The sequence below is a fragment of the Triturus cristatus genome, chromosome 2_2 (genome assembly GCF_964204655.1).
Source record: "Triturus cristatus chromosome 2_2, aTriCri1.1, whole genome shotgun sequence".
Lineage (NCBI taxonomy): Eukaryota > Metazoa > Chordata > Amphibia > Caudata > Salamandridae > Triturus > Triturus cristatus.
In genome coordinates this window covers 1,252,555,513-1,252,577,198 of record NC_140582.1, presented here as the reverse complement: position 1 = coordinate 1,252,577,198, position 21,686 = coordinate 1,252,555,513, and the positions used below count along the sequence as shown (strand labels likewise).

At 48.9% G+C, this 21,686-nt stretch overlaps 1 protein-coding gene across 1 annotated transcript in view; it reads left to right on the top strand.

Annotated features, from left to right (window-relative positions):
• SEMA4F (ssemaphorin 4F) overlaps nucleotides 1–21,686 on the top strand; it is a 260,658-nt gene that overhangs the window by 176,721 nt on the left and 62,251 nt on the right. Inside the window, exon 5 of the mRNA XM_085642982.1 lies at nucleotides 18,991–19,084. Within this exon, the coding sequence (XP_085499108.1) occupies nucleotides 18,991–19,084 (94 nt within the window). The remainder of the gene's footprint in view (nucleotides 1–18,990; nucleotides 19,085–21,686) is intronic.

Here is a 21,686-nt window from a genome sequence, read left to right as displayed (position 1 = left end):
CAGTGCGACGTTTGACACCGTATCCCATGGTCTTTTCCTCCAAAGATTAGAGTCGTGTGGAATTAGGGGCATGGCGCTGCGATGGGTGATGTTCTTCCTGTCGTCGCGAGGTTTTCAGGTCACACAAGGCGCACATACTTCCAAAATATTTCCCCTGCTCCAGGGACTGCCCAGGGTTCAATATTAAGCCCCACGTTGTTTGGTTTATACATGGGCCCGCTGGCCACCATCGTGGAAGGTCATAAGGTGTCTATTGTATCCTATGCTGACGACACGCAGCTTATCATCACATTGTCTCAAATCCCAGGAATTACCGCCCACCGTTTCTCCGAATGCATGGAGGATGTTACAGCGTGGATGTCAAATTATTGCATGCAATTGAACGGTGAGAAAACCGAGGTAATGATAGTGGGGAAAACGCCATCCATCTGGTCGTCAGCATAGTGGCCTGAGACTCTTGGCCAACTTCCAACACCCAAGACAGAAGTAAAAAACCTAGGGGTCTGGCTCGATTCCAATCTGACATTTGAGAGTCCGATTCGGAAAGTCACAGGTAAATGTGTTGGGACACTAAAAATCCTGAAGAAGGTCCTCGACCTACTACCTGCCAACGCCAGAAAAACTATAGTACATGCCGTGGTCACCTCTCAGCTGGACTATGGCAATGTCCTATATTTAAGCGCATCCAAAGAAAGAATCAAGAAACTACGATCAATACGAAATTCAGCAGCCCGCCTTGTGCTAAAATTACCAAAAAGAACGTCCATTTCTAAAGCCTTAGCCAGACTGCACGGGCTACCAGTCGAAAAGAGAATGCTATTCAAGACAATGTGCCACTGCCGTCGGATTCTGGCAAATAAAGGACCTCAGTACCTTCGGACTATGATAGCTCCCTACACACCTAGCAGGAACCTGAGATCTGAAGGCACAGCGTTAGTAAGGATTCCCAGAATCAAAAAGGCGAGGATGGGCGGTCGCTCCTTTAGATTCCTGGCAGCCAAACACTGGAATACTCTCCCTGTTGGAATAAGAACAGATCCCAGTGAAATGACCTTCCGGAGAAAGCTGAACACATGGCTTTTTCCCATCAGTTAGCAAATTGTCTCCATAGACCTCCTATGAAAGACCTAGTTTAGTATACCGATCCTGGATTGTCGCTCTGCCCTACTGTCCGCTATTTTCTATCAGCTACTAGCGCGGGGACCCACCGGCGTTGTAACAATGCGCTCTACAAATGTATAAATAAATACATAGAGACTCTTTCGTTGAGGTATTTGGGTCCGATGTTGTGGAGGGATTTTTAGCGTGGGTGAGTAGCTTGATGGTTACTCTCTTCTAGATGGGGAGCCAGTGGAGGTCTCGCAGATGCTGTCTCATGTGCTCACGTTGAGGGGTACTGAGGACGAGTCTGGCCGCGGTGTTCTGGATGGTCTGGAGTTTGTGTAGCAGGGAGTTGTTGATTCCAGCATAGAGGACGTTTCTGTAGTCCAGTATGCTAGTTATGAGTGCGTGGGTGATGGTCTTCCTGGCTTCGCGGGGAGGATTCATTTGAAGGTCTTGTGAAGGATGCAGAGGGAGTTAAAGCAGGTGGAGGCGATGACATTGATCTGGCGAGTCATGGTGACGGAGGAGTCGAGGATGATGCCGAGGTTCTGGGCATCGTCTGTAGGGGTGGATGGGTGGGTTTCTGAGAGCGGCAGGCCACCAGGTGATGTCCCAGGTGGTGGGGAGGGTCCAAGGATGAGGACCTCAGTCTTCTCCGAGTTGAGCTTTAGGCAGCTGTTTTTCATCCAGGCTACGATGTCTTTCATTCCTTCCTGGAAGCTGAGTCTGGTGTCTTCGGGGTTCTTCGTGAGGGAGAGGATGAGCTGGGTGTCCCCCGCGTAGGATACTATGCTCAGTCAATGTCGTCTGACGATGGCGGCGAAGGGGTCCATGTAAATGTTGAAAAGCGTGGGGCTGAGCGATGATCCCTGGGGGACTCTGCAGTTGATCTCTGTGGGTTCGGAGAGGAAATGTGGGAGTCTGATCCTTTGGGTTCTGCCAGTAAGAAAGGAGCAGATCCAGTGGAGGGCGGTTCCCTGTATGTCGGCGTCGTGGAGTCTGGCTGCGAGGGTGCGGTGGGATACAGTGTCGAAGGCTGCGGAGAGGTCTAGCAGGATGAGGAGTGCCGTGGTGTGGGCCTGGTTGAGGAGCATGCGGATGTTGTGGATGGCGGCAAGGAGGGCGGTCTCAGTGCTGTGGTTGCTTCAAAATCTGGACTGGGAAGCGTCGAGGATGGCGTTCTCTTGGATGAAGGTAGTCAGCTGGGCATTAACGATTTTCAGTGTGACTTTGGCTGCAAAGAGAACGAGGGAGATGGGACAGTAGTTTTTCAGGTCCGTTGGGTCTGCCGAGTGTTTCTTGAGGAGGGGCTTGACCTCTGCCCGCTTCCAGTTGTCTGGGGAAAAAGCCGGAATCGAAGCTGGCGTTGATGGTGCGGAGTAACTCGGGTGCAATAGCGGCGGCGGCTCTGTGGAAGATGTCCATGGGGGCTCCTGAGTGGGTGCTCTTCATGGTCGTGGTGGTGTCTTAGGTGGTGACCGGTGTCCAGGTGGTGATGGTAGGCTGGCTGTCATTGCTGGAGGGAAGGGTGGTTTTTGGAGCCTGTTGCTAAAGTTGTCATAGAGGGCCTTGATTTTCAGGTGGAAATAGGAGCCAAGCTTGTTGCAGAGGTCCTGGGAGGGAGTGGCATCTGTGTCTTCGCTGGGGGGTTAGGTGAATTGCTGGATGATGTTAAAGGGTTCCTTCGAGTTGCTGGAGTTGGTAAGGATTTTTTACCGGAAGAAGGCCTTTTGGTGGATCTGATGAGTTAGTGGTATTCTGTCCTGGCGTTCTTGTAGGTGGTCTGGTCTGCGGTGGTTTTGCTGTTTCTCCATTGTTTTTCAAGACGTCTGCAGGAGTGCCTAGCTTCTTGGAGGTCGGTGGTGAACCAGGTGGCCTTCAGGGGGGCGTTGTCTGTCTGGGTTGCGGAAGGGTGTGAGCTTGTCTGCGCAGCTGGTGAGCCAGCGGTGTAGTTCCGTAGATGCAGAGTTGGTGTCGGTCGTGGGGTCGTGGATGAGGATGGAGTTGAGGTGCTCCTCTGTGATCTTGCTCCAATTCCTTCATAACGGGCGCGGAGTAGACTTGTGAGCGGGGGTGGTGTTAAAAGAGAAATGGACGCAGTGGTGGTCTGTCCTGAGGGGCTGCGAGGTGTGGCTGAAGTGGATGTTTGTACCTCCTGCGAAGACGGGGTCGAGGGTGTGTCCGGCTCTGTGGGTGGGGGTGGTGACGAGTTGTTTCAGTCCGATCTTGGCGAGGTTGTCCAGGAGGGCGGTGAAGTCGGGGTCGCTGCTGTAGTCGAGGTGAAAGTTCGGGTCTCCAATGAGTATGTAGTCTGTGGATGCTATGGCGTGGAGTGGGATGAGGTCCGCAATGGCCGTGGTGAAAGAGGCGCGAGGCCCTGGGGGTCTGTAGGTGAGGGTGCCGCGAAGCGTAGTTCTAGGGTAGTCTGGATCTGGAAGTGCAGGTGTTCGGTGGTGGAGGGGGGGTCGCTCGTGCTGGAGGTGGAGAGTCGAAGGGAGCTCTAGTGTGCGATGGCGAGTCCTCCCCCTGGGCGGTCCTTCCTCTGGATCTTGTATCCATCAGGAATGGCAGTGACTATGTCGGGGGCGAAGGAGGCGTTGGTCCAGGTTTCCGTCGACGTCTGGCCAGAGATTGTCCTCATCAATCGGTCAGTTCTCTCCTCAAAGAGTTACATTGGGTGCCAGTAAAGAAACACCTCTTCTAAGCCCTGGTACAGGTCCATCGTGTCTTGTACAAATGCTCTCCACAGTGCCTCATAACAGGCTTTGGCACTATCAGCCTGCAACAAATCGAATATCCTGGGATACTCTGCGGTTGAAGACCCCCACGTCCAGGCTTGTAAGTCGAAGGGATCGCTGCTTTATCTACCTGGCCCCCTAGACTTGGAACCACCTTCCACTCCCTTTACCTCAACCCACCATGGAATGCCTCTTTACTCTTCAACTTAAAACATGTATCGTCCACATTTTGTATCACACTGTTTATGTGCTCAGTAGCCCACTTCTAGTGCCGCGACGCCTAGTTTGGCAGCTGTGCGCTTTAGAAATCTGATTTGAGGTGACAGCGAGAGTTGCCGGGATTTTGTTGTCAGGACTGAAGGAACTATTTCCAAAGCATGGGGACAGCATTCCGCAATGGGATATACGTCGAAGTTCAAGGCATCAAGAGATGGGGATTTTCTGAATTGTTCGGCCAAGTCAAAGAATATTTTTTTGAGCACAATTTACCATGACAAACATGCAGTGAATAACATTCCTCAGGGGGGCGTTCTTTGTTTCCTGGAGTCCCATTGCAGTCTGAAGAGTGTCCTGCCTGCCTCCTATTTACACCCCAGACCATTAAAAATAGAGAAACGCTGTGTTGACGCTTTGGGCGAGATTAGAAATGTCCTCCCTAGTTAAAGACATAAGAGGGGGTTGTCAGAAGCCGCAGAGCTAAAGGCAGAGGCTGAGTTGGAAACTCGTGATGGCCACATCGAGGAATGTTTCCTCTCACAGCAGCGAGTCTGGAATCGGAACAAAAACTCATTCTGTGAAAGATTGTGAAAGTCTGTAGATCTGCAGGGACTAAAGATGGGAGACCAAGCCTCAACAGGTTTCACATCCACGTCTAAAGAAAATTATTTGACATTGAAACGCCTAAATGTTGCTGCAGGAGTTTCAACAAGCATTGGCGTAGCCAATAGGTCTCGCCTTTAGGGCTTTATAAGTGTTTATCTAGAGCTGTTGGTTGTGCCAATGTTTGTTAGCTAAGTTAGCGTGTTGAAACCTCACAGAGACTATAGCATGCCTCGCAGAGCAGCACATGTTCTCTGACTGTAGACTTCACCTAAACATGTCCCTGGCTATGGGGCCCCTACTCATTTCTTTACTCCCGGCCAGCTCAGCTCAGCTCACTGATGTTTCTATGGAATCTCTCAAAGTTGCTGCTCCCACCCCAATACAACATTATGCTGAACTAAAATTCCAACAGCAAGTATTTGGTGAGGACACCCCCTGTCCAAGCAGTCTTCACAGGTGTTTAATTATCATTTCCTGCAAGATAATACCTCGCAGTGCCATATAAAGTGGATTCATTTCCAAGTGCTTGCAAAGCCAGTGGCAAAGAGACGTTCGAGCTAAAACAGGATGATTGTTCTATAAATCAAACGTACTGCCTTTGAAATATTTAAAGCGCTGCTATAAGATTTGACGACCTTGAAAGGGACAGGAGGTTCATCTGCCAAGAGCCACAGGGCGACCATAGAAGTGTTCTGTCTCCTTTATTAGCAGCAGTTCGACACCGCTAGTGCTCCAGATGTGGGATCCAGGAAGAAACCATGGTTAAAGAGCTGTATGAGCAGTGCTTAATTTGAGCCAGTCTTTGCCGGTAGGGGGCCACCGGCACCTATTTTTGGAGATTGGCACTTTTTGCAATAGTCCTGGCTTGATGTAGGTGTAAAGTTACTTGTTTAGTATATAGATTTTTTGCATAAATGTTTCAAGCCACGCCCTTAATTATACCGGCTGTACCCCTTTGAGAGACACCCCAGTTTTTTCATCCCACTTAAGTCTGTCAGTTTATTTACAAACACAGACAGGCCCATGTATCAACTTAAAATTCTTACCATGAATGCAACATATTTAACTTTGTCATCCGCCTTGTCACGCGGACACAGAATCTGAAACAGGACATCAGCCAACGTTTCTACGCTCATCGATGCTTCAGCACTCCCCTGTGATCGGATTGCGTTTCTACGCTCATCGATGCTTCAGCACTCCCCTGTGATCGGATTGCGTTTCTACGCTCATCGATGTTTCAGCACTCCCCTGTGATCGGATTGCGTTTCTACACTCATCGATGCTTCAGCACTCCCCTGTGATCGGATTGCGTTTCTACACTCATCGATGCTTCAGCACTCCCCTGTGATCGGATTACGTTTCTACGCTCATCGATGTTTCAGCACTCCCCTGTGATCGGATTGCGTTTCTACACTCATCGATGCTTCAGCACTCCCCTGTGATCGGATTGCGTTTCTACGCTCATCGATGCTTCAGCACTCCCCTGTGATCGGATTGCGTTTCTACGCTCATCGATGCTTCAGCACTCCCCTGTGATCGGATTGCGTTTCTACGCTCATCGATGCTTCAGCACTCCCCTGTGATCGGATTGCGTTTCTACGCTCATCGATGTTTCAGCACTCCCCTGTGATCGGATTGCGTTTCTACGCTCATCGATGCTTCAGCACTCCCCTGTGATCGGATTGCGTTTCTACACTCATCGATGCTTCAGCACTCCCCTGTGATCGGATTGCGTTTCTACGCTCATCGATGCTTCAGCACTCCCCTGTGATCGGATTGCGTTTCTACGCTCATCAATGCTTCAGCACTCCCCTGTGATCGGATTGCGTTTCTACACTCATCGATGCTTCAGCACTCCCCTGTGATCGGATTGCGTTTCTACGCTCATCGATGCTTCGGATTGCGTTTCTACGCTCATCGATGCTTCAGCACTCCCCTGTGATCGGATTGCGTTTCTACGCTCATCGATGTTTCAGCACTCCCCTGTGATCGGATTGCGTTTCTACGCTCATCGATGTTTCAGCACTCCCCTGTGATCGGATTGCGTTTCTACACTCATCGATGCTTCAGCACTCCCCTGTGATCGGATTGCGTTTCTATGCTCATCAATGCTTCAGCACTCCCCTGTGATCGGATTGCGTTTCTACGCTCATCGATGTTTCAGCACTCCCCTGTGATCGGATTGCGTTTCTACACTCATCGATTCTTCAGCACTCCCCTGTGATCGGATTGCGTTTCTACGCTCATCGATGTTTCAGCACTCCCCTGTGATCGGATTGCGTTTCTACGCTCATCGATGCTTCAGCACTCCCCTGTGATTGGATTGCGTTTCTACGCTCATCGATGTTTCAGCACTCCCCTGTGATCGGATTGCGTTTCTACGCTCATCGATGCTTCAGCACTCCCCTGTGATCGGATTGCGTTTCTACGCTCATCGATGCTTCAGCACTCCCCTGTGATCGGATTGCGTTTCTACGCTCATCGATGTTTCAGCACTCCCCTGTGATCGGATTGCGTTTCTACGCTCATCGATGCTTCAGCACTCCCCTGTGATCGGATTGCGTTTCTACGCTCATCGATGCTTCAGCACTCCCCTGTGATCGGATTGCGTTTCTACGCTCATCAATGCTTCAGCACTCCCCTGTGATCGGATTGCGTTTCTACGCTCATCGATGCTTCAGCACTCCCCTGTGATCGGATTGCGTTTCTACACTCATCGATGCTTCAGCACTCCCCTGTGATTGGATTGCTGTTGGACAGGCCACACGAAGGGCTTGCTCCCTCCCCGCACGACAGGGCCCGAGCTCCGGCCCACCAGGCATAACCCACGAAAAGCACCCGTACCCCGTCTCCCGACGGATCTTCTGCCCTCGGACCTCTACTCATCACGGGGCCCAGCCCCACCGGCTCCCCCGGCCGGTTCAAGCCGCCATCTTGGGCCCTGCACCACGAGGCCGCGTGGCCTCGCCCCGACCCTAACCCCGGGCCTGACCGGCCCCGACATCCCGGCACCACCATCCACCCGGGAGGTGAGCGGACCACTTGGCAGGTCAATGGGAGGACGAAGTGTCAAGAGCTCTTCCCCCGCCAGGTGCCGATCGCCTCCAGCTCCCCCAGGCGCTGGCTCCACCCCCTGCTGGGTGTCTGGACACCTTCATCCCGGGCCCTCTGACCTCCAAGTGCGAGGGTCCGGACATCAAAGAGCGCCTGCCCTATAACTGGGGCAACTCCGGAGCAGGAAGGCAGTTGTATCCTGGAGTCGAGAGACACCGAGAGAACTCAGCCTTGACGGACTACTGGCGCTGCCGTAGCCCGCTCTTGTGAACCATCGTCCTGCCTGCTGGCGCTGCCGCGGCCTTCTACAACATCCATCCTCGTCGGGACCTGCTGGCGCTGCCGCGGCCCGTTGTAACGACCATCCTCACCGGGACCTGCTGGCGCTGCCGCGGACCGTACATCGACCATCTTTCCGGGACCTGCTGGCGCTGCCGCGGCCCGTTGTAACGACCATCCTCACCGGGACCTGCTGGCGCTGCCGCGGACCGTACATCGACCATCTTTCCGGGACCTGCTGGCGCTGCCGCGGCCCGCACCAACTAAGCTCGAGGATTGTGAGCTAATCATCATCTCATCCAAACTACCTGACTGGTAGACAGACTGTCCCGCTACCCCTTACCCTGCTTTGAGAGACTTGAATCGAGGGGACCCCTGAGTCCAGACCTCCTTGTACCATTCAACCGTACCGTAAGAAGTGCTTATAAAGAACACTGAACCTTATCCGTGTGTGGTATCTGTCTGTGGGGGGGGAAGTTACTTGTCTGTACGATCGCTGGAGACGGCTCTCCCCGGCGACCTCTCCTCCTGACCCCGGCCGACCCTCCCGGTCCGTCTATCCTTTCTAACAATTGCGTTTCTACACTCATCGATGCTTCAGCACTCCCCTGTGATCGGATTGCGTTTCTACGCTCATCGATGTTTCAGCACTCCCCTGTGATCGGATTGCGTTTCTACACTCATCGATGCTTCAGCACTCCCCTGTGATCGGATTGCGTTTCTACACTCATCGATGCTTCAGCACTCCCCTGTGATCGGATTGCGTTTCTACGCTCATCAATGCTTCAGCACTCCCCTGTGATCGGATTGTGCAGCAGGAAGCAGTAGCGCTATCGAATATCCACTTAACAATGCCTGCAACTGTGAAGCAGCCAAACAAACGAAGGGCTCTTACCTCATCTCAGAGGGGTGTAATGTGAAGACGTGCTGTAGTAATAAGCAGTGGACGCATTTGTGGTACTGCTGCTACCCAGGAAGTCAGCGCCATTTAACCTGTGGTAGCGGGGTTCTGTTGGGAAAGTTGCGTTGAAGTAGGCAGCAGCCTGAATGCATTACTTACAAGTAGCGCTGGTCTCGAGGCGCTTACTTGAACGAGGGCTATGTGTGACGATGTATTGAAGGGAACGGTGAGGCCCAGCACACATGAAATAAGAATTGTGAGGCGCGCGCGAGTGCTCTTCACTGTCATTAAGTAAACCCCTAATGTCACAGAGCCCTGATAGGCAGGCAGGCGGGCTGGCTTGCAGATATATGCCAGATCATAAAGGGCAACACAGAGTGACTTTAGAAACAAGCAAAAGCGAAAGCACGGCGCTTTGTGTGTAACCTGACCCGCAAGGAATGCAGCTGCCACCCTGCACGCCGATGCTCGCTCCCAAGAGCAAAACGCCGTGGGAGTGAACATTAAAAAAGAAGGTGGAATATGCACCCGCCTTTAACCATTTGCGTGCTTTCATTAGTGAAAGACACATGCAAAAGCCAATCCTATGTGTGGGAGGAGTCAGACCCACACAGAGTAGTTTAGAGTGCTTACAAGAAGCCTCGCAGAGCAGCGCATGAGCGCTGGCTCAGGCCTGACCTAAAAATACAGCATTCAGGTCGAAAACCCAAGACACCGAAAAGAAGCAACAAATATATCAACCTAAACTTCCACGCACGATCAGGCTAGAAAAGAGTTTTCAGAGATTTAAACTCCAAAAAGACTAATTTTTAAAGATATTTGAATCCGACAAAAGACTTTGAAGAGTCTTGAAGTTGATAAACAAAGGAACGTACTTAATGCCAAGACAGCCTCAGTCGTGACAAACAAGAGGCGTTTCAAAGACGTTTCACTTTCTGTCTTGCTGTAGGACAGAAAGTGCCGAGGAAGGACACAAGGCAATGCAGAAAGAAACGAGCAGGTCATTTACAACTACACATGAACAGAAAGCCAGCAACAACTAAAGAATAACAGGTACACTCCAGTAGATGTTCCAAGTCAACCTCCTGAATACACAGAAGACCGTTATCCACAATCGGAGGCAGCAAGGGCTATGTGTGGCAGAACTTAGACACCAGTTCCTGCGTCCAAGTTTGCGGTATCACAATAACTCCTACACACAGATTCCTGTGTCTAGGTTCTTATCATCAAATCATCAGCATTTGTATGTATCTGGACGGTGTGGGTGCGACGTCTCAGTCTAAAAGCCAGGTCTTGAGTTTTTTCCTGAAGTCTGCCAGGAAGGGTGGTGTTTGAAGATGGAGGGGGAGGTCGTTCCAAATCTTGGCGGCGATGCATGCCCCTGCTGCACCGCGTGGATGCAGGCCTCCGCTGCACCGCGTGGATGCAGGCTCCCGCTGCACCGCGTGGATGCAGGCCTCCGCTGCACCGCGTGGATGCAGGCTCCCGCTGCACCACGTGGATGCAGGCCCACGCTGCACCGCGTGGATGCAGGCCCCCGCTGCACCGCGTGGATGCAGGCCCCCGCTGCACCGCGTGGATGCAGGCCCCCGCTGCACCGCGTGGATGCAGGCCCCCGCTGCACCGCATGGATTCAGGCCCCCGCTGGGCCGCGTGGATGCAGACCCCTGCTTCACCCCGTGGATGCAGGGGTTGTGTGAAAGGGCTAGTGAGGAGGAGCTCAGGTATTTTGCGGGTAGGTAGAAGTTCAGTCGCTTGTTGATGTAGGCCGTTCTTGATGGTGTAGAGCTTTGTAGGTGTGCGTGAGGATCTTGAACTAGCACCTCTTCTGGATGCTGAGCCAGTGGAGCTTTCGGAGGTGGGGGGTAATGTGGATCAGTTTGGGAAGGCCCAGGATGATTCTAACTGTGAAGTTTTGTATGGTCTGCAATCTTTTGAGGATCTGGGTGGAAATTCCGGTATAGAGAGCGTTGCCGTAGTTGAAGTGGCTGGTGACGAGAGCCTGATTGAAGGTCTTTCTGGCCTTGACTGGGATCCATCGAAACATTCTGCGGAGTGTGCGAAGGATGTGGAAGCAGGAGGAGGAGACTGCATTGACTTGTCGTTTCATGGACAGTTCGCTGTTGAGGATGATGCCGAGGTTGCGTGCATGGTCTGTAGGTTTGGGTCTTTTTCTGCATTCTGCTGGCTACCAGCTGTGGTCCCATAAAGTTGTGTTCTTACTGAAAATTAGTACTTCTATCTTATCGGAGGTAAGTTTAAGGCAGTTGTCTCCCATCGAGTTGGCTACGTTGGTCATGACGTCGCAGAAGTTAATTCAGGTGGTGGAGGGGTCTTTCGTGCACGAGAGGATGAATTGAGTGTCGTCTGCATAAGAAATTATGTTGAGGCAGTGAAATGTCTGTGACGGGGGTCATGTAGGTGTTAATCAAGGTGGGGGCTGGGGGATGATCCTTGGGGTTCCGCATAGATGTCCTTGGCTTCAGAGGTGAAGGGAGGCAGCCGGAGGCTCTGTATGTGCCACCTGAGGAAAGAGGCAATCCACTTAGGGGCATTTTGCTGAATACTGATGTTGTAACGTCTGTTGATAAGGGTGTGGTGGGAAACGCTGCCTAAGGCAGCAGAGAGGTCGAGGAGGATCAGGGCCGCAGTCTCGCTGCAGTCGAGGAGGGCTCTGATATTGAATGTGACAGCGATCAGGGCAGTCTCAGTGCTGTGGTTGGCACGGAATCCTGATTGGGAGGAGTCAAGTATGTTGTTTTGTTCCAGGAATTCAGTAAGCTGTTTGTTGACACACTCAGATTCCTGTGTCTAAGTTTGTAGTATGGAAATATCACATAGACACAGATTCCTGTGTCTAATTTCACTGCATCAAAATACCACATACACACAGGTTCCTGTGTCTAAGCTTGAGGTATGAAAATACCACATACACAGATTACTGCGTCTAGGTTCATGGCATCAAAATACTACACACACACAGATTCCAGTGTTTTGGTTCTCTTCAAATGTCTGCCCTCTAGAGATGACTAATTGAGTGTGGTTCAAACTGGAACGGTATGGGGAGCCCAGATCTCTGTACTGGGGTGAATGTATGACATTGTTCTGCATTCTGTCCATCAACTGTTGTTTTTGTAATTGAGTGTGGTCCGCATATGAGCGTATCTGGAAACCCTACTTGTGAACCCGCTTGGTAAGGGGAGCGACGTGCATATTAAAAAGGGTAGGACTCAAAGAGTGGTACCCTGCACTTGGAGTTGTGGGGAGAAGATCTGACAGCATTTAGCTGGACAGACTGGTCGTTTATTCAAGAGTGACCCAAACCAGCAGAGGGCAGAAGACTGAAGCCTGCCTCCTGGACTTTACTTTGTCAATTGACGCCGCTGTGGAAAGACCAAGCAGAATCGGGGCAACCTCTCAGCCCTGATCTAGTCTTATGTTGTCCAAAACCGTCAGAGTTGAATCTGTGCTATTAGGATGGTAGTTTGATGAAACTGAGGCTTCCAATGCTATGTTTCTGGGGAAGGAGTAAAGCTTGCTTCCACATGTCAGCATACTTAAAATTGGGAATAGGCGGGAAAAGATAAAATGGGCACAGGGGTGAAGGGGGAGCCTGATTTATCGTCGGGCATCCGTTTCTCCACCTGTATCCCAGACACATTAGCCAAGTCACCCAGATGAACTGCAGCATCTGGATGCGGTCCTAATGGGTCCCAGGGGAGTTCACTTAAAGAGGGTTGAGCATCAAAATTTGAGTAAATGTTGTCAATTTTCACTGTGAAATACTTTGCTATCGCTTCACAGTGGGGAGCTTGGAGGTGATAACCTGAGAGAGGCCGGTTACCTGGGAAAGTTCTTTGACGGTTTTGAAAAGCTCTTTGGAGGAGCTGCTGTTATCTTCTAGTCTTTTAATGTAGTTTGTTTTTTAGCTTTTTAAGAGGTTCCTGATAGTCCTTTAGTTGTTGCTTGTAAGCTTGGCCTTCTGAAGGGTCTTCAGAGCATCTCCGCAGTCTCTCTGCCGCTTTGAGGTTCCTGATAGTCCTTTAGTTGTTGCTTGTAAGCTTGGCCTTCTGAAGGGTCTTCAGAGCATCTCCGCAGTCTCTCTGCCGCTTTGAGGTTCCTGATAGTCCTTTAGTTGTTGCTTGTAAGCTTGGCCTTCTGAAGGGTCTTTAGAGCATCTCCGCAGTCTCTCTGTCGCTTTGCATTTCCTTTTTTCACGTCTTAGCTGTGGGGAGAACCAGCCTTGAGGTGGATTTTGTCTGCAAGACGTTTAGTTTTCCAGGGGGCACAGATGTCTAGGACACCAAATGTTGATGAGTTTAACTTCTCCAGGTGCTCTTCAAGAGGACAGTCTCTGACAAACTCCGGGGACTAAAGGGGTCTGCAAAGGAATCAACCCTAATATTACTTCAGGCCCTTTTTGGTGCCAGGGACACACTCGTGGGGGGAGCAAAGTAAAGAACCTAATGTTGGAATGTTCTGACCACGTTTGTGGGGTATGTCAATGTGGTTAATATCTCAATATTTGGGAATGGTAGATCTAATGTATGACCAGTTGTGTGTGTGGGCCAGATATTTAAATGTGCATGTCACTTTCTAGTTGTTTCCAGACAGCATCATGTAGATTCTCAAAGTGTACATTAAAGTCTCTTATCACTACATACTGTCAGTGCTTTAAAGTCTGTAAATAGAGTCGTGCAAGTAAATTAGCAGCCGCTGGGGGTTGTAACCTGGGGGACTGAGTACAGTCCTTCCTTCCAGCAGTATCTGCTCATTAAAAGAGAGTGCCAGCTGTTCGCAGTCCGGTGCCTGTGAGCCGGATTCCTGTGTCTAGGTTTGCGGCATCCAAAGACCACATAGATTCCCAACGAGAGGAAACCGAGGTTTATCCTTCGAGAGTCCCTCCTCTGGAGTCATGGGCTTCTTCCACACTGTGCTGTAAAGGGCAGTGGAAGCCGATGGTGATCAGTTGGAGGAGGAACAGTGTTCCATAGTTTCTTACTAGAGCCTTTGAGTTCATTCTAAACAAACAGCCAATGTGTGCCAGTGTTACAGAATGTACGGAGTCCAAATAGAAGAGAAGTGCTCATAAAACCCCAACAGCTAGGGCAGGTGTGCCTAGGGCAGGTGCACCTAGAGCAAGTTCATCTAGGGCAGGTGCAAAGAGGACAGATAGATCTAGGGCAGGTGTACTGAGGGCAGGTCCGCCTAGGGCAGGTGCACTGAGTTCAGGTCCGCCTAGGGCAGGTGCACAGAGTGCAGGTCCAGCTTGGGCAGGTGCACCTAGGATAACAATAATACAAACCTTCATCATAACATCCTGTCTCCTTTAAAGAGCTTGTGGAGAACCTTGCTTCAACAATTCAACGTTAGAAATGATTCCTAAGAGTTCATTGGCTCTTATAACTCCGCAGCGCACATTGGTTGTTATGACTCGGAAGCGGTCATTGGCTGTTATGTCTCTGAAGCCGTCATTGGCTGTTATGACACTGAAGCGGTCATTGGCTGTTATGACACTGAAGCGGTCATTGGCTGTTATGACACTGAAGCGGTCATTGGCTGTGATGACTCTGAAGCGGTCATTGGCTGTGATGACTCTGAAGCGGTCATTGGCTGTGATGACTCTGAAGCGGTCATTGGCTGTGATGACTCTGAAGCGGTCATTGGCTGTGATGACTCTGAAGCGGTCATTGGCTGTGATGACTCTGAAGCGGTCATTGGCTGTGATGACTCTGAAGCGGTCATTGGCTGTGATGACTCTGAAGCGGTCATTGGCTGTGATGACTCTGAAGCGGTCATTGGCTGTGATGACTCTGAAGCGGTCATTGGCTGTGATGACTCTGAAGCGGTCATTGGCTGTGATGACTCTGAAGCGGTCATTGGCTGTGATGACTCTGAAGCGGTCATTGGCTGATATGACTCTAAAGCGGTCATTGGCTGTTATTACTCTGAAGTGGTCATTGGCTGTTATAACTCCAAAGCGTTAATTGGCTGTTATAACTCAGCAGCGTACATTGGTTGTTATGACTCACAAGCAGTCATTGGCTGTTATAACTCTGAAGTGGTCATTGGCTGATATGACTCTAAAGCGGTCATTGGCTGTTATTACTCTGAAGTGGTCATTGGCTGTTATAACTCCAAAGCGTTAATTGGCTGTTATAACTCAGCAGCGTACATTGGTTGTTATGACTCACAAGCAGTCATTGGCTGTTATAACTCTGAAGTGGTCATTGGCTGATATGACTCTAAAGTGGTCATTGGCTGTTATTACTCTGAAGTGGTCATTGGCTGTTATAACTCCAAAGCGTTAATTGGCTGTTATAACTCAGCAGCGTACATTGGTTGTTATGACTCACAAGCAGTCATTGGCTGTGATGACTGAAGTGGTCATTGGCTGTGATGACTCTGAAGCGGTCATTGGCTGTGATTACTCTGAAGCATTTATTGGCTGCTATGACTCTGAAGCATTCATTGGCTGTTATGTGTCTGAAGCCGTCATTGGCTGTTATGACTCTGAAGCGGTCATTGGCTGTGATGACTCTGAAGCAGTCATTGGCTGTGATGACTCTGAAGCGGTCATTGGCTGTGATGACTCTGAAGCGGTCATTGGGTGATGACTCTGAAGCGGTCATTGGGTGATGACTCTGAAGCGGTCATTGGCTGTGATGACTCTGAAGCGGTCATTGGCTGTGATGACTCTGAAGCGGTCATTGGCTGTGATGACTCTGAAGCGGTCATTGGCTGTGATGACTCTGAAGCGGTCATTGGCTGTGATGACTCTGAAGCGGTCATTGGCTGTGATGACTCTGAAGCGGTCATTGGCTGTGATGACTCTGAAGCGGTCATTGGCTGTGATGACTCTGAAGCGGTCATTGGCTGTGATGACTCTGAAGCGGTCATTGGCTGTGATGACTCTGAAGCGGTCATTGGCTGTGATGACTCTGAAGCGTTCATTGGCTGTGATGACTCTGAAGCGTTCATTGGCTGTGATGACTCTGAAGCGGTCATTGGCTGTGATGACTCTGAAGCGGTCATTGGCTGTGATGACTCTGAAGCGGTCATTGGCTGTGATGACTCTGAAGCGGTCATTGGCTGTGATGACTCTGAAGCGGTCATTGGCTGTGATGACTCTGAAGCGGTCATTGGCTGTGATGACTCTGAAGCGGTCATTGGCTGTGATGACTCTGAAGCGGTCATTGGCTGTGATGACTCTGAAGCGGTCATTGGCTGTGATGACTCTGAAGCGGTCATTGGCTGTGATGACTCTGAAGCGGTCATTGGCTGTGATGACTCAGAAGCGGTCATTGGCTGTGATGACTTAGAAGTGTTCATTGGCTGTTCCCAGCGGATGTGGATCGTGGAAGGATGTAGCCTGGAAAGAACTGTTTCCACAGCAATATCATTATCCTACTTTTTAGCCTCCTTGCTCAGCTCAGTACACCCAGTGCTCAGGAGTTACCTCCAGTTTGTACGGAGGGGAGGGGAAGGGATGTACATTATAAATTGGAAGCCCATACCTAGGCACCAGTTAAGTGAAGGGGAATTATTTTCTGTGCTGATCTTCTGAACCAGATATGATTCACCATCTACGTGGAGTACTGTCTTCTCTTCCCACGAAGGACGAGATGTTCTTCAGAGCGGAATGTGGAGGAGCGTTGGGGAGTTCAACTCCAAAGAGCAAACTAGTCTGTTTGCATCTGCCTCTTATTCTCTGTTTACATCTGCCTCTTATTCTCTCTGTTTACACCTACCTCTTATTATTCTCTGTTTACATCTGCCTCTTATTTTCTCCGTTTACTTCTGCCTCTTATTCTCTCCGTTTACACCTGCCTCTTATTCTCTCTGTTTACACCTACCTCTTATTCTCTCTGTTTACACCTACCTCTTATTCTCTCTGTTTACACCTACCTCTTATTCTCTGTTTACATCTACCTCTTATTCTCTCTGTTTACACCTACCTCTTATGCTCTCTGTTTACACCTACCTCTTATGCTCTCTGTTTACACCTACCTCTTATTCTCTGTTTACATCTGCCTCTTATTCTCTCTGTTTACACCTACCTCTTATTCTTTCTGCTTACACCTGCCTCTTATTTTCTCCGTTTACTTCTGCCTCTTATTCTCTCCGTTTACACCTGCCTCTTATTCTCTCTGTTTACACCTACCTCTTATTCTCTGTTACATCTGCCTCTTATTCTCTCTGTTTACATTACCTCTTATTCTCTCTGTTTACACCTACCTCATATTCTCTCTGTTTACACCTACCTCTTATTCTCTCTGTTTACATCTACCTCCTATTCTCAGTTTACACCTGCCTCTGTTTGCATCTATATTTTTATTTATTTTTAGAGTTTTCTATAGTGCGAACAAGACCCATGAAAGGGTATCAGAGCGCTTTACAAAGAAACATGGTAATTGTAGAAACATTTGCACTGACGGAGCAGATAAGGTATCAAAATATTTGTAAAAACGTTTGGCAGGCAACAGATACAAAAAGGGAGGCAGTTTGTTCTGAGTAGTATAACAAGTTCGGGCATGTGTAAGACAACGGGGCGACAATGTCATTAAGAGGTGTGGAGGGACAAATTTGGAGTCGTAGACTGGTTCAGTTCCATGCAATTCAGTGAGAGCTGGTGTGGAGTTGCGGTCCCATATGGTGAGGAATGTGCCAAGTTAGGGGAGGAATTTGCACACCAGGAAAGATTTGCTTCCCTTTCGAATAGTGGTGTAGTAGAGATTTTTCTGATGGTGGTAGCGAGTTCCATATTCTTGGTGCCGCTCCAGAGAAGGCTCTGTCAGATGTTTTTTTCTTGCTGAAACGAGAAGGTTTCAGGAATAGATTGTCGGAGCTCCTTGAATGTCTGTTTCCTCCAGATAAGGTACGTTTTTGGGATAGGTACTGTGGAGTATTGTGGTGTAGGGCTTTATGGGTAGTGCAAGCCATCTTTGGGTGGATTCTAGCTTCATAGGGAAGCCAGTTGAGTGCCTTCAGGTGTGGCGAGATGTGGTCGAATTTTCTGGGTCCTGTTAGGAGTCGTGCTGCTGCATTGAGACAGTCTTTAAGAGGGGCTGTTCAGATTTTGGGAAGCCCGGCAAGGGTGGTACATCCGTACTCCAATCTCGAGATGACCAGGGCCTGCACTGCCGTTTTGAGGTCGTGGTTCTCAATGAATGGTTTCATTTTTCTGAGATAACTGAGGTGAAAACGGGTATTTTTATCCAGCAGGTTGATGTGTGTTTGCATGTTAAGGTTCTTATCTAGTGTGATTCCAAGCGATTTGGTGGAGTCCACCAGAGTCGGCGTGCAATTCAGAGCAGTGATCATCTTAGTCCATTCCTTTGTCTCCAGGGAGTTATTAGGGGTGAGATTAAGAGAATTTATTTTTTTGTGTGAGTTTAGCTTGAGGAAGTTGGTCGTTAGCCATTCGACAGTCTTTTCGAGAGCTTGATTCATCATTCTTATCTCTTCCACAGAGGAGATCTTGATGTACAGTTGAGTGTCGTCCGGGTACATGTGGTAGGAGATATTCGCCTGCTGTAGTAGATCGGTTAGAGGTTCGACATAGAGGTTGAATAGTGCGGGGTATAGGGTTGAGCCTTGTGGTACTCCTAGAAGGTTGGATGAAGAGGGGGAGAGATTTTTGTTTACCATGAATGATTGCGTTCTGTTTTTCCAAAAAGATTTGAACCATTGAAGGACTGTGCCCGATAAACCCAACCTCATTTCCAGTCTTCTTCGTATTTTGTTGTGATTGACCGTGTCGAAGGCTGATGAGAGGTCGAGAAGGACTAGTAGGCAGGTTTTATTACTGTCAAAAGCGAGGAGGGCGTCGTCTACGATGTGCAGAATGGCTGTTTCTGTGCAGTGTCTGAAACCTGATTGGGTCTTATTCTCTGTTTACACCTACCTCTTATTCTCTCTGTCTATATATACCTCTTATTCTCTCGGTTTACTCATTCTTTCTTGTGCTCGCCTGTTTTTATTGTCTTTCTTTATATTTTACGTGTTGATGCTTCCTGTTTTCTTACTCCCCATGCCTGTTTCATTCTTCTAGCTGACTCTTGATGGGTGGCCCCCTTCTCTCTCTTTCAGGATATCCAGCAGTTTGCTGCAGTGGACCATCAGGAGAGCGGTCGTGGGAAATGCCCCTTCGAGCCGGCGCAGCAGTCAACAGCAGTCATGGCAGGTATGTGCCGCTCTGCCCCAGTCTGGGGCTAGTTTGCAGGTTAACTGGTTCTTCCTGACTTTGGGGTGCCTCTCTGCATCTGGTCAGTCTTGGTGCTAGGCTAAACAACAACAATGGTGTAAAGAAGTTGTTTTTTAACATTCGTAAAACTCAGACCATCTTCATTTGTTGTAAAACTAGTAACTTCATTTGGCATCTAGATAGTGAAGCCCTGGGACAGTCTCTTCGTGGAAATCTAGATGAGAACATTTTGTTTAAGGAACATTAGCAAGTGTTGATTAATGAAGCGGCAGCGGCCGTGATTGGTCTTTGTCATTTAACAGGCTGTGTGCGGGTTATTCTGTGATTCTAATGTTAACATATCTGCCCAGAGGTGTCCCAGTGGGCATTTATTTGAGGAAAAGATACTACTTCAGGGTGCTGCTACCAAAACCACCAGTGGTAACTTAATAGGAAAGCTATTGGGAGGCCCTGAGCTATCCACCTCGAGGCGCTGAACAAGCAGCTGGCATTCATTTCACTCCTGGTCCAGTGTGAAATGTGGAACATACACCTGTTTGTTTCTGTTGCTAATCTAGAGGTAGGCACAGAAGCAGCTCTGTGCTTTATGGACTTGGGTCAGAGTGCGGTAGGTTCAGAAGCAGCTCTGTGCTTTATGGACTTGGGTCACAGTGAGGCAGGTTCAGGAGCAGCACGGTGCTTTAATGACTTGGGTCAGAGTGAGGTAGGTTCAGAAGCAACTCTGTGTTTTATGGACTTGGGTCAGAGTGTGGTAGGTTCAGGAGCAGCTCTTTGTTTTTTATGGACTTGGGTCAGAGTGAGGTATGTTTAGGAGCAGCTCTGTGTATTATGGACTTGGGTCAGAGTGAGGTTGGTTCAGGAGCAGCTCTGTGTATTATGGACTTGGGTCAGAGTGAGGTAGGTTCAGGAGCAGCTCTGTGTTTTATGGACTTGGGTCAGAGTGAGGTATGTTTAGGAGCAGCTCTGTGTATTATGGACTTGGGTCAGAGTGAGGTAGGTTCAGGAGCAGCTCTGTGTATTATGGACTTGGGTCAGAGTGAGGTAGGTTCAGGAGCAGCTCTGTGTATTATGGACTTGGGTCAGAGTGTGGTAGGTTCAGGAGCAGCTCTTTATTTTTTATGGACTTGGATCAGAATGAGGTATGTTTAGGAGCAGCTCTGTGTATTATGGACTTGGGTCACAGTGTGGTAGGTTCAGGAGCAGCTCTTTATTTTTTATGGACTTGGATCAGAATGAGGTATGTTTAGGAGCAGCTCTGTGTATTATGGACTTGGATCAGAATGAGGTATGTTTAGGAGCAGCTCTGTGTATTATGGACTTGGGTCACAGTGTGGTAGGTTCAGGAGCAGCTCTTTATTTTTTATGGACTTGGATCAGAATGAGGTATGTTTAGGAGCAGCTCTGTGTATTATGGACTTGGGTCACAGTGTGGTAGGTTCAGGAGCAGCTCTGTGTATTATGGACTTGGGTCACAGTGTGGTAGGTTCAGGAGCAGCTCTTTATTTTTTATGGACTTGGATCAGAATGAGGTATGTTTAGGAGCAGCTCTGTGTATTATGGACTTGGGTCAGAGTGAGGTAGGTTCAGGAGCAGCTCTGTGTTTTATGGACTTGGGTCAGAGTGTGGTAGGTTCAGGCGCAGCTTTATGTTTTATGGACTTGGGTCAGAGTGCATTTTTAAAGCGAGGTTAGGTGGAATGGGTAATAGGGTATAGGCACCAATAGGTGGTTTTACTAGATATTTTACGGTGAGGTTCTGAGTGATGACGATGCTGAAGGGTTAGGGAGAACCCTAAGTTTTTGTGGCATAAGCAACAAGATACAGTGATTGTTAAACCCCAGCACACGTACATTCAAATCATGGTTTTTCAGATGTTATTCACATATAAACAGTAGATCAATCAGTCGATTTTTTTCTTTCTTTAATCAATCTTCAAGTTTTCAGTAAGTTAAACGTTCTTAAGCCAACACGTGTTTCGTCGCCTCAGTAATTTTGTACATGCGAAGTTCACGGCTAGGTAAGAAAAAACAATATGATAGCTCACATTACTTGTTATTAGGATCCTTTTTTCTCGCAAAAACAAATGTGCTACCAGGGGAAAAATCCAAAATAAGTGCCTGTTCGTGCATATAATGGAGTGACATTACAATTCAGGTGTAAACAAAGTCGAGAAAGAATTTACACACATCCGTCCATTTTTGTCTGGAATTAAAGTGCATCATGAACTTGATAGTTTATGTGATGGGATGTAGTTCTATATATCTTTTATGCACCAAGTTGTCGGAAAAGAAAGAAAAAGAATCATCAGTGTGTCACCCAGTGACCAAAACAAGGAACCACCACCTTAATCTCCAAATTATTAGATCTCTAAACATTTGGTAAGCACTTGTATCTCAATACGAGACAACCAACCTGAACGGTAATACTGTATTGCAGTCTGTGAAAAAATACAAAAGCATATACATATATCAATTCTATGTTCTAATGATCCGTTTGATAAATATATGCTGCACTTAGTGCATGTGCCCCCGAAAACAACCTTTTTATACATACTTCTAATGTGGCGATAATTCCAGGCCAC